This window comes from Protopterus annectens, chromosome 4.part1, assembly GCF_019279795.1.
Source record: "Protopterus annectens isolate FY-2018-M chromosome 4.part1, PAN1.0, whole genome shotgun sequence".
NCBI lineage: Eukaryota > Metazoa > Chordata > Ceratodontiformes > Protopteridae > Protopterus > Protopterus annectens.
Genome location: NC_056734.1, coordinates 438,155,147 through 438,169,386, shown reverse-complemented (window position 1 = coordinate 438,169,386; position 14,240 = coordinate 438,155,147). Strand labels below are relative to the sequence as shown.

At 34.2% G+C, this 14,240-nt stretch overlaps 2 protein-coding genes across 2 annotated transcripts in view; both read right to left on the bottom strand.

Annotated features, from left to right (window-relative positions):
* LOC122800904 (protein FAM124B-like) overlaps positions 1-14,240 on the bottom strand; it is a 355,700-nt gene that overhangs the window by 95,311 nt on the left and 246,149 nt on the right. The gene's annotated exons all lie outside the window — the stretch shown is intronic.
* FAM124B (family with sequence similarity 124 member B) lies at positions 13,161-13,892 on the bottom strand. Its single transcript, XM_044070937.1, is given in 3 exon segments — positions 13,161-13,382; positions 13,384-13,847; positions 13,850-13,892. Coding segments are annotated over 3 exon segments (729 nt in total).

The following is a 14,240-nucleotide window of genomic DNA, read 5'->3' as shown; positions in this document are numbered from 1 at the left end:
AAAATTAAAATTTTGGAATGGCCCAGCCAGACCCCAGACCTAAATCCAATATAAAATCTGTGGGGGTGACCTGAAGACAGCTGTGCACAAGAGATGCCCTCACAATCTGACAGATTTGGAGCACCTTTGCAAGGAAGAGGTCACAATGTGCCATGCTGATAGACTCCTACTCAAGAAGACTGAATGCTGTAATTAAATCAAAAGGTGCTTCAACAAAGTATTAGTTTAAGGGTGTGCACACTTATGCAATCATTGTACATTTTTATTTTTTATATTTTTCCCTAATAGATTTGTTTTTCAATTGAACTGTACAGGTTATAGGTCATATAAATGGTGAGAAAGGTTTTGAAATGATATATTGTGGTCTCATTTTTATATCACAAAAACCTTTTAACATTTTAACAGGGGTGTGTACACTTTTTATATCGTGTGTGTGTGTGTGTGTGTGTGTGTGTGTGTGTGTGTGTGTGTGTGTGTGTGTGTGTGTGTGTGTGTATATATATATATATCTATATATATATACATATATATATATATATATATATATATATATATATGTATATATATACATATATATATATATTGCATTCGATAGCTTTAATACCTGGAAAAAACCTGTTACAGAAAATGAAAAAAATGTTAAAGTCATTCTTATGGCATCCCAAAAATCCCAGAATTGCTTATAAAAATCATATACGATTATGGGAGCATGGTGGTATTAGCTTCCCAGATGTAGAATTGTATTCTGTTGCTGCAAATTTTAACTCTATTATACTCTGGATAGACTCATCTTATACTACTCCATGGAAAACTATTCAGCAGATTACACTAAAAGTTATCAAATGTGATACATTAGGAATATGTAACAATCTTTTTATCTGGTTAATAAAAAATATCTTAGAAGGAAATTCATTGCAATATTTAGACTCTGCATATATGAAATCAGTTCTTAAAATAGTTAAGAAATATGTTTCTAAAACTCCATTAATATAAAGATGGAAATTTTTGTACTTTCTCATTGCAAACAGCCCTAGATTTATAGGAAACTCAGAACAATGTTAAAATAAATTTACTAAAAAGGAATGCATTAGTATTATTGTCTGATTGCTTTGAAAAAGGAAAAGCTAAGTCATCAGAATATTTAATGAAAAATTACACGTTGGATGAATTTGTTAACTAGTTAATATTATCCATTGGTAAGAAATTAAATGAATTTGTAGATAACATTAGTGAAGAAGAACAGAACACTATTCCCCATTATATGAATATATATGAATGCTATCATAGAAGGTAAACTGATCTACAAAAGAAGCTTGTCCAAGTTGTATAAATTAATTAGAAACAATAATAATAATTTTGATGCAAACGTCTGGAATGGTATGAATAAAATTTTGTTACTTAAATTGTTTAGTCAAACTTTATCAAGTTTATACTGGAAAGTTTTTATGTGGAAATATATACAGAGAATATTTGTTACTCTCTATAAAATCTCTGAATTTAGTAAAATGACTTCTTCAGTTTATTGGAGATATAGCAAACATGCAAAAGCTAACTGGACACACGTTTATGGATTGTGAAAAATTATATGTATATTGGGAATAGATAAGTATGTTTTGGTCTGATAATTGTTGTTTAACTAGATCAGTAAATACTAACGAATGTCCCACTTCCTGTATGTGTAAAAACCAAACAACAAAACATACGTTGGAGTCTTTTGGCAATTGTTAGAAAAGTTATTACAAAAAATTGGAAATTGAACTCACTTCCTAAATTCAAAGAATTTTAAAATTTAACAACAATACTATGCAAAACTGAAAAAGAAGTGATCTGATTAAGATCTATAAAAAGAGCTATAAATTATACTAAGACTTTTAGTATATGAGATAGCCTTGAAATGTTGTTATTGAAATACCAAGACTCTTAATGTGTTAATTGTGTCAGATTACCTTGATGATTCAATGTATTCATAACATTGTATAATAGCATGTGGTGTTGAATGTCTTCCTTTCTGTGTATATATTGTAAATATGTTAAATCAATAAAAATTTTCTTAAAAAAATATTGTCCATGAATATTTGTTATAAAGGATAGGCCTTTGTTCTCAATATGCTTCCCCAAAACAGATTAAGAAACAGTCACAAGCCATATCCTCAAAAACAAGTGTGCAAGCAATAATAACCTTGAGGAAATATGATTGGGAAATTAGAACCTGATCAAAAGACCATTTGTCAATGAAAGGAAATCCTCTACCATTTGTAATATAGAGCCTTTAAATTCTTATGTTCCACACCATTCAATTTATGATTATCGCTTCCTTTTTTGAAAGTGTAGTAAATTCATAGCATTGAACAAAATAAAAGAAGATAGGCTCAAGTGATAGTCGGCGCATTCTTGCCTTTTTTAACCAAATAAGGGTCTTCCACACTGTTATCTCTTTTCTGTGAATACTTATGAGTTTTTGTCTGGTTAAGTGACTTGTTTAGGACTGCACAACATACAGGTGGAGAATGAAAGAATTAAATCCAGGTCTACCAGAGAAAGTTCTTCAATTCACAGAACTAACCTTTTTTGCTATGCCACTAAACTTAGTATTTCAAACATTCTGAAAAAGCTGCTTTGCATGTTACATACTTACAGCAAAACATAATCCACAAATACATTTCTAAAGTTTACAAAATGAGATATGTTATGTGAACACTTTGAGATGAAATGTTTAACTTACCAATCCTCAACTGTGTGTACATCTGCACATGCTCTCGCAAAGTGCACACATGCACACACACACACACACACACACACACACACACACATGCACACACATACAAATTCTATAACCTCAAGCTACTCTGTCATCATCTGAAGACAGCAGGTGACTTCACTCTGCAGATACCTCAGCAGATATAAAAATGTTTTAATATCTATAAAAACATCAAAGTGTAATTTTTTTAAAACAAATATTTCCCCTTGGCAGTTCAATTTTAACTGCAGTATTGTCTGCTAGGGCAAGGGTACTGAAGAAAGCCATAGGCCAATAGTGCTGCTTAAAAGGAAAGAGACATAGAAATACCCCTGGACAATCAATTATTCCACAATCCTCGTTGGCTGCTACAATTATAATACCTTGATGAGGGTTTATGCATACATTTAGTTTTGAATGGCCAGGCTCAGGCCAGAAAGGAGTAACGTGTGGCTTAACTCCCACCCTACCTAAATACTACAGGTATTAAACTATGAAAATAATTTTTTAAAGGTTTTTTTATTGTTTTTGTTTTGCTCTTATGTTCACAAGTACTGACCATGTACAGTCACATATACTTCAAAATTTGGAAACTAAATTTAGGAAGCTTACGTTCAATGGCCTTGGTAATGGCACTCTCTGAAGTCATGCCTCTGTTGTCTACTACATTACTGTTTCAGAAAACAGTGATGCATGTCTAAAGGCCACTGCATGTAAGTTTCAATAGAAAGTGTTAGCACTTGTGTGTCATATGTAGCTTCCCTTTTATACCTTTTACTGAAATACTTGCTTCTGTTTTGAGGTGTGGAAAAGCATGACAATGCTCCCATGGATGTACTTCCTTCCAGAGCTGCCACAAACTACATCTGTATTTCAAACTATTTTATAGGATCTTTTAATAGTCATCAGCATTTGCTTCTAAATACCCTTTGCTAAGTCACTGGAAGGATGTGCATTATTAAATGCTGGTCGCTCTGCATGTAGTACATTTTAGATTATCCATCACATTTTATACAATATATTTTATTTAGCTGTACCTTGTTATATATGATGGAGATAACTTAAATGATGAGTAGTTATCACAAAGTCATGCTTAAAGTGTACCTTACATTCCCTCTTATACTGCTGTTTTTTTTAAGTTTAAATCTCTTGCATTACTGGCAACAAGAGCTATGCAGTTTATGATTAACCTGAGAGTTATCTAGTATCAACCTCACAAGTTAGCAGCAATTTCCATGCATCTGTTTGGTTACTTTGTTTTTTATAACTCCCACCACATATATATTGCTTATACTGTGCTCTGGTACCTACAAACCCTACTACCACAGTAGTGTGCTGTAGAGGGAATTAAGCTAGATCACTGCACACCAGTTTCACCAAAGCAAGCCCCATACACAGAACTTCTTCAAAGAAAACCATCTTAGTGCAATTAAACAACACCCATAGAGAACAGCAGAAACCTAGGATTTGTAGAAGTATAAGGAGATTCAGCATTGATGCATCATTTCTGTGATAATTACTTTGCTGAAAAAAAGTTACTCACCTGGTACAGATGCATGTATATATATTTTTTTCTTTCTTAAATATTTTCAGAAACAAAGCTATAGAAAAAAAGATAACTTGATGAGTGTGCATTAATACCTGAAAAAGAATCTTGTTGCCATCGAAGTCTTCTGTCTGCCACCTTGTGTTACTTATTGCTATGCAAGGTTTTGGCAAAAGGGGTACCAACTGGCCAATGTACTGCACCCTGAACTGTAACACTGCTGATTCCTTGATGTCCACTGAAATTCTAGGTGACAGCTGTTTTATGAATAGCTGAATGTTAAAGTTGGAGTTGGAGTACAGAGTAAAATAGCAGAAGTTAGTTTTCTGCATAGTTGCCTCTTTCTGTAAGATGAGTTTATACAGTTTAACTGTATCTTCATAATTGTCATAACTACAGTATAGTGTAACTCTAAGTATTTCTCCTCCACAGTGGACCTGTCTAACTGCCCAAACAGGCATATCATCATCCAAGCTATAAAAATTTTGACAAAAATGCATGTACGGAAGTACGCTTCCATTAGAGCTTTCACTATGATGAAATTTCCACGGCAGGTTCTGAAAAAAATCTTGTGCTTCCAAAATTCTTTCTTCACCCAGGTTCTCATGTAGAAACAGGATAACTGACATGGCTGGATATCCAGAACGTTTCCTGAAATGTTCATCACAACGCCTAACTGCAGTAGTGCGTTCAGAAACATAAAATAGATGAGCCTCTGGACTTGTCCACTTCAAAAGCTCATCAAGAGTTTGCTGCAGAAGGAATGACTGTCCCGGGCTGGCAAGAAGATGTACTGACATCAGAAAGGGGTCTTGTTTTTCATCCAACACAGAGTCACCTACAACATTTTAAAAGAGAATAACTCCCAGTTAAAACATTTTATGTAATGATTCTCTCACATTTTTTCTCAAGCAGTTTTACTAATTTATTTACTGACAAACAAACAAAAAATGTACCATATTTAGCAAGCTCATCATCTGAAATATATATATATATATATATATATATATATATATATATATATATATATGGGTTCACTTTACAATCTCAAAATACTGAAGTCAGAATTTCAGTACCTCGAGGCAAAAGTGTTGAAAGTGCAGTTACTCGAAACTGCATATGAGCGAATGTTGAATTGTCAAATCCACGGTTGTGGTGGTGCACTACTTTAGTTGTGGTTTACCGTGTCTGTAAGGTGCGGTGTGCTTTGGGATATGGAGATGGCTACCGATATGTGGCTATAATTGAAGATTCAGGTAAGTGTTATTTTTTAAGGGTTTTGGATAGGAATTTGGTATTATGTGAGTGTGTTTCAAAGTTTTAGGTGTAGGTTAGGGTAGGTAGGTAAAAGTGTGAGTGTGTAAGCTTTGAAAGTAGTTGTATTTATACGTATGTAATGTGTGTTTGTGCAATGGGAATGTACAGTGTATAGCAGTGAGTTTAGTGTCTTTTTCTTTTAAGTGCGACCTTGGAGTATGTATATATAAGTAGAAGGGTGTGGGGGGCTTGCCCTTCTGCCTATATGTAGATAAAGTGGGTTTTATTTGTGTGTGTGTGTGTGTGTGTGTGTGTGTGTGTGTGTGTGTGTGTGTGTGTGTGTGTGTGTGTGTGCGTGTGTGCATGTGTGCGTGTGTGTGTGTGTGTGTGTGTGTGTGTGTGTGTGTGTGTGTGTGCGTGCGTGTATGTGCATGTGTGGTGTGTTGTGTTGGTTTGTTGTAGTGTGGAGAGGAATGTGTTGTATGTGTATTTGTCTGTGTGGTGGAGGGTATGTTTTAAATCAGAGCATCACATATTGAAAGTTCAATATTATGAAGTTTTAGCATTGTGATGTTCAGTTTTCTGAGGTTTCAAGCTTTTGTGGTTTCGGTACTTTCTCGAGATGAAATTCGTGATTTCAGTATTTCAAGATTTTGAAATGAATCTATATATATATATATATATATATATATATATATATATATATATATGGGTCTACCTTGCTTCACTGAAAGCTCATTTCACTGAATTTGAATTCACCCTAACCAAATCGCTGAAAGCTCAAATTACTAAAACTCATTTCACTGAATCGCATTTCACTGAAGTGAAGTACTGGCACTGTGTAGAGTACTGTAAGGCAAGTAAAAGATATATACCCTTTTCCCCACTGTAGTGCGATCCTGTGTGTATATACATATTTATATATCTATATATCTAAATCTATATATTTATATATATATATATATATATATATATATATATATATATATATATATAAGTTGAACCTAAAATGAATGAATGAGCAAAACAGCTAGAAACATAAATAACTGCCAAAAAATACACAAAACGTTTTTTTTTTTTTGCAGAGTGGCTACCCAGCCTCTCCCCCATGCCCCTCCCCTTGCTAATTATACATATCAACAGATATACAGATAGTAAGGAAGGAGTACTCTCCCCCACCACTAATTATATATACCTGCTCTGAGATCGCACTACTGTGGGGAAATGGCAAACTCCTTAAACCCTGTCGTGCCACAATTTCACAAAGAAAAAACATGGTTATATACAGTCAGCTGATTTTTAATCATACATATTATTTTACCCCACTTGACAGATTCTCCTTTCAACCACAGAGTGAACTATAGTGTTTTTTATTTTTGTACTAAACATGCATTTTGCCAAAAGGTGGATTTGTTGAAACAGGATTGCCAAATATTCGTGGTGTTTGGGAAGTGCTTTTGGTTATGGTAAGTGGATCGACATTATGACATGGAATAAGTGAGCAAGTGTTTCTGGGTTAGGGTTAGAGTAAAGGCTAGGCAAGGAAACAGATTTGTGTGTGCGTGTGTGTGTGTGTGTGTGTGTGTGTGTGTGTGTGTGTGTGTGTGTGTGTGTGTGTATGTGCTGCGTGTAATGTGTGCTAAGTGTCTTATGTAGTGGTGCTGTCAGGGAAAGGTTTTGTCAGGAGGCAATGTGCAGGACTGGAAAAATAGGCAGGGGGAATGGAAGAGACAGGGTGGTGCAGGTGGACTCACCCAACTACTCAGGTGTGATAAAAGCCTTGTGGCAATTTAAAGCATACAGCAAAAATCTGATGTTTTCAGTTCTTCCATCACCTCACCTTTACTTAAGAAAAGAAAACAATGGGCAGGACAGGAACTAAAACGTGAATATAAGGTTAAGCTAGGGTGACCAAATGTCCCATAAAAAAGGGATTGTCACGTTTTTCTAATCGCATTCGTGTCCCTAAAAGTCTCTTGGGATGCCTAAATGTCCTGTTTCTATCAAATCACTAAAACTTCCTAATTATATAACTTCAAGTAATATTTTGGCTACTTCTGAAAAGCTTGCAAAAATAAACAGGTATTTTCTGTACAATTCAATTGAAAAAAATCATCCACATTAGAGGGGGGAAATATAAAAAAAAAAAAAAGTACAATATACTGGCTGCATACGGTAATGCGCACCCTTTAACTAATACTTTTAATTGTATGTGCATACCCTTAAACTAAGTACTTTGTTAACTTGCACCTTTTGTACAGTTTAATTACAGCATTTAGTCTTCTAAAGTACACACCCACTATCAATTAAAGGGAACAATGATTAACCCCAAATAAAGTTCAGCTGTCCTAGTAGGAGATTTTTCCTGACATTTACTCAGTTGCCTGCTACAATAAAAGTCATGGATTTAGCAGAGAAGCTTACAAAGCATCAAAGGGATCTCATTATTTGAAATCTTATCAGTTAGGAGAAGGGTACAAAAAGATTTCCACAGCATTGGATATACCAGAGTAGAACACAGTGAAGAGTCACTGTAAGTGTAGAAAATATGGGACAACAGTGATGTTGCAAAAGAACTGAGCGTCCTGTCCAAAATTCATGAAAACACAAAGACAAAAACTGGTCAGGAAGGCTGCCAAAGAGACCTACAGCACTATCTGGAAGGAGCTGCAGAAATTTCTGTAGCAAGTACTGGTTGTGTACTACTATGTGATAACACTCTCCTGTATTATCCATATATCTGGACTATAGAATGGTTGATTTATAAGAGCGGAAGCCTTTTTTCTTACACAGAAAAACATACAGACCCGGCTAAAAATTTGCAAAATAATACATCACAAGTCTCCTAAAAGGAAGCAAGTGGTAGAAAATATGTTCTGGTCTGATGAGACCAAGTTTGAACTTTCTCGGCCACAATTCCAAAGAAGGTATGCAGTTGGAGCAAAAACAACACTTTGTATCACTAAAAGAACACCATCCTCAAGGTGAAGCATGGTGGTGGCAGGATCATGCTTTGGGGTTGCCTTTTTCTCAGCTGGAACTGGGGCTTTAGTCAAGGGTGGAAAGAATTATAAACAGCTCCAAATACCAGTCACTTTTGGCTCCTAAAACCTTCAGGCATCTGCTGGGCAACAAAGCTGAAGATGAAGAGGAATTTCAACTTTTAAATGCATATGACAATAAACCCATGAATATACATCCAATCAACAAAATAATGGCTCCCACCAGGTAAGAAATTAAACGGGTTTGGAATGGCCCAGCCAGACCCCAGACCTAAATCCAATATAAAATCTGTGGGGGTGACCTGAAGACAGCTGTGCACAAGAGATGCCCTCACAATCTGACAGATTTGGAGCACCTTTGCAAGGAAGAGGTCACAATGTGCCATGCTGATAGACTCCTACTCAAGAAGACTGAATGCTGTAATTAAATCAAAAGGTCCTTCAACAAAGTATTAGTTTAATGGTGTGCACACTTATACAATCAGCTTATTGTACATTTTTATTTTTTATATTTTTTCCCTAATAGATTTGTTTTTCAATTGAACTGTACAGGTTTATAGGTCATATAAATGGTGAGAAAGGTTTTGAAATGATATATTGTGGTCTCATTTTTATATCACAAAAACCTTTTAACATTTTAACAGGGGTGTGTACACTTTTTATAACCAGTGTGTGTGTGTGTGTGTGTGTGTGTGTGTGTGTGTGTGTGTGTGTGTATATATATATATATATATATATATATATATATATATATATACATATATACATATATATATATATATATATATATATATATATATATATATATATATATATATTGCATTCGATAGCTTTAATACCTGGCAAAAAAACTGTTACAGAAAATGATAAAAATGTTTAAAGTCATTCTTATGGCATCCCAAAAATCCCAGAATTGCTTATAAAAATCATATACGATTATGGGAGCATGGTGGTATTAGCTTCCCAGATGTAGAATTGTATTCTATTGCTGCAAATTTTAACTCTATTATACTCTGGATAGACTCATCTTATACTACTCTTTGGAAAACTATTCAGCAGATTACACTAAAAGTTATCAAATGTGATACATTAGGAATATGTAACAATCTTTTTATCTGGTTAATAAAAAATATCTTAGAAGGAAATTCATTTCAATATTTAGACTCTGCATATATGAAATCAGTTCTTAAAATAGTTAAGAAATATGTTTCTAAAACTCCATTAATATAAAGATGGAAATTTTTGTACTTTCTCATTGCAAACAGCCCTAGATTTATAGGAAACTCAGAACAATGTTAAAATAAATTTACTAAAAAGGAATGCATTAGTATTATGGTCTGATTGCTTTGAAAAAGGAAAAGCTAAGTCATCAGAATATTTAATGAAAAATTACACGTTGGATGAATTTGTTAACTAGTTAATATTATCCATCGGTAAGAAATTAAATGAATTTGCAGATAACATTAGTGAAGAAGAACAGAACACTATTCCCCATTATATGAATATATATGAATGCTATCATAGCAGGTAAACTGATCTACAAAAGAAGCTTGTCCAAGTTGTATAAATTAATTAGAAACAATAATAATAATTTTGATGCAAAATTCTGGAATGGTATGAATAAAATTTTGTTACTTAAATTGTTTAGTCAAACTTTATCAAGTTTATACTGGAAAGTTTTTATGTGGAAATACATACACAGAATATTTGTTACTCTCTATAAAATCTCTGAATTTAGTAAAATGACTTCTTCAGTTTATTGGAGATATAGCAAACATGCAAAAGCTAATTGGACACACGTTTATGGATTGTGAAAAATTATATGTATATTGGGAATAGATAAGTATGTTTTGGTCTGATAATTGTTGTTTAACTACATCAGTAAATACTAACAAATGTCCCACTTCCTGTATGTGTAAAAACCAAACAACAAAACATACGTTGGAGTCTTTTGGCAATTGTTAGAAAAGTTTTTAAAAAAAATTGGAAATTGAACTCACTTCCTAAATTCAAAGAATTTTAAAATTTAACAGCAATACTATACAAAACTGAAAAAGAAGTGATCTGATTAACATCTATAAAAAAGAGCTATAAATTATACTAAGACTTTTAGTAGATGAGATAGCCTTGAAATGTTGTTATTGAAATACCAAGACTCTTAATGTGTTAATTGTGTCAGATTACCTTGATGATTCAATGTATTCATAACACTGTATAATAGCATGTGGTGTTGAATGTCTTCCTTTCTGTGTATATATTGTAAATATGTTAAATCAGTAAAAATGTTCTTAAAAAAATATTGTCCATGAATATTTGTTATAAAGGATAGGCCTTTGTTCTCAATATGCTTCCCCAAAACAGATTAAGAAACAGTCACAAGCCATATCCTCAAAAACAAGTGTGCAAGCAATAGTAACCTTGAGGAAATATGATTGGGAAATTAGAACCTGATCAAAAGACCATTTGTCAATGAAAGGAAATCCTCTACCATTTGTAATATAGAGCCTTTAAATTCTTATGTTCCACACCATTCAATTTATGATTATCACTTCCTTTTTTGAAAGTGTAGTAAATTCATAGCAGTGAACAAAATAAAAGAAGATAGGCTCAAGTGATACTCGGTGCATTCTTGCCTTTTTTAACCAAATAAGGGTCTTCCACACTGTTATCTCTTTTCTGTGAATACTTATGAGTTTTTGTCTGGTTAAGTGACTTGTTTAGGACTGCACAACATACAGGTGGAGAATGAAAGAATTAAATCCAGGTCTACCAGAGAAAGTTCTTCAATTCACAGAACTAACCTTTTTTGCTATGCCACTAAACTTAGTATTTCAAACATTCTGAAAAAGCTGCTTTACATGTTACATACTTACAGTAAAACATAATCCACAAATACATTTCTAAAGTTTACAAAATGAGATATGTTATGTGAACACTTTGAGGTGAAATGTTTAACTTACCAATCCCCAACTGTGTGTACATCTGCACATGCTCTCGCAAAGTGCACACATGCATGCACACACACACACACACACACACACACACACACACACACACACACATGCACACACATACAAATTCTATAACCTCAAGCTACTCTGTCATCATCTGAAGACAGCAGTTGACTTCACTCTGCAGATACCTCAGCAGATATAAAAATGTTTTAATATCCATAAAAACATCAAAGTGTAATTTTTTTAAAACAAATATTTCCCCTTGGCAGTTCAATTTTAACTGCAGTATTGCCCGCTAGGGCAAGGGTACTGAAGAAAGCCATAGGCCAATAGTGCTGCTTAAAAGGAAAGAGAAATAGAAATACCCCTGGACAATCAATTATTCCACAATCCTCGTTGGCTGCTACAATTATAATACCTGGATGAGGGGTTATGCGTACATTTAGTTTTGAATGGCCAGGCTCAGGCCAGAAAGGAATAACGTGTGGCTTAACTCCCACCCTACCTAAATACTACAGGTATTAAACTATGAAAATATTTTTTTAAAGGTTTTTTTATTGTTTTTGTTTTGCTCTTATGTTCACAAGTACTGACCGTGTACAGTCACATATACTTAAAAATTTGGAAACTAAATTTAGGAAGCTTACGTTCAATGGCCTTGGTAATGGCACTCTCTGAAGTCATGCCTCTGTTGTCTACTACATTATTGTTTCAGAAAACAGTGATGCATGTCTAAAGGCCACTGCATGCAAGTTTCAATAGAAAGTGTTAGCACTTGTGTGTCATATGTGGCTTCCCTTTTATACCTTTTACTGAAATACTTGCTTCTGTTTTGTGGTGTGGAAAAGCATGACAATGCTCCCATGGATGTACTTCCTTCCAGAGCTGCCACAAACTACATTTGTATTTCAAACTATTTTATAGGATCTTTTAATAGTCAACAGCATTTGTTTCTAAATACCCTTTGCTAAGTCACTGGAAGGATATGCATTATTAAATGCTGGTCGCTCTGCATGTAGTACATTTTAGATCATCCATCACATTTTATACAATATATTTTATTTAGCTGTACCTTGTTATATATGGAGATAACTTAAATGATGAGTAGTTATCACAAAGTCATGCTTAAAGTGTACTTTACATTCCCTCTTGTACTGCTGGGTTTTTTTTTAAGTTTAAATCTCTTGCATTACTGGCAACAAGAGCTATGCAGTTTATGATTAACCTGAGAGTTATCTAGTATCAACCTCACAAGTTAGCAGCAATTTCCATGCATCTGTTGGTTACTTTGTTTTTATAACTCCCACTACAGTATATATTGCTTATACTGTGCTCTGGTACCTACAAACCCTACCACCACAGTAGTGTGCTGTAGAGGGAATTAAGCTAGATCACTGCACACCAGTTTCACCAAAGCAAGCCCCATACACAGAACTTCTTCAAAGAAAACCATCTTAGTGCAATTAAACAACACCCATAGAGAACAGCAGAAACCTAGGATTTGTAGAAGTATAAGGAGATTCAGCATTGATGCATCATTTCTGTGATAATTACTTTGCTGAAAAAGTTACTCACCTGGTACAGATGCATGTATATATATTTTTTCTTTCTTAAATATTTTCCAGAAACAAAGCTATAGAAAAAGATAACTTGATGAGTGTGCATTAATACCTGAAAAGAATCTTGTTGCCATCAAAGTCTTCTGTCTGCCACCTTGTGTTACTTATTGCTATAAGGTTTTGGCAAAAGGGTACCAACTGGCCAATGTACTGCACCCTGAACTGTAACACTGCTGATTCCTTGATGTCCACTGAAATTCTAGGTGACAGCTGTTTTATGAATAGCTGAATGTTAAAGTTGGAGTTGGAGTACAGGTAAAAGTAAATAGCAGAAGTTAGTTTTCTGCATAGTTGCCTCTTTCTGTAAGATGAGTTTATACAGTTTAACTGTATCTTCATAATTGTCATAACTACAGTATAGTGTAACTCTAAGTATTTCTCCTCCACAGTGGACCTGTCTAACTGCCCAAACAGGCATATCATCATCCAAGCTATAAAAATTTTGACAAAAATGCATGTACGGAAGTACGCTTCCATTAGAGCTTTCACTATGATGAAATTTCCACGGCAGGTTCTGAAAAAAATCTTGTGCTTCCAAAATTCTTTCTTCACCCAGGTTCTCATGTAGAAACAGGATAACTGACATGGCTGGATATCCAGAACGTTTCCTGAGATGTTCATCACAACGCCTAACTGCAGTAGTGCGTTCAGAAACATAAAATAGATGAGCCTCTGGACTTGTCCACTTCAAAAGCTCATCAAGAGTTTGCTGCAGAAGGAATGACTGTCCCGGCTGGCAAGAAGATGTACTGACATCAGAAAGGGTCTTGTTTTCATCCAACACAGAGTCACCTACAACATTTTAAAGAGAATAACTCCAGTTAAAACATTTTATGTAATGATTCTCTCACATTTTTTCTCAAGCAGTTTTACTAATTTATTTACTGACAAACAAACAAAAAAAAAATGTACCATATTTAGCAAGCTCATCATCTGAAATATATATATATATATATATATATATATATATATATATATATATATGGGTTCACTTTACAATCTCAAAACACTGAAGTCAGAATTTCAGTACCTCGAGGCAAAAGTGTTGAAAGTGCAGTTACTTTCCGAAACTGCATATGAGCGAATGTTGAATTGTCAAATCCACGGTTGTGGTGGTGCACTACT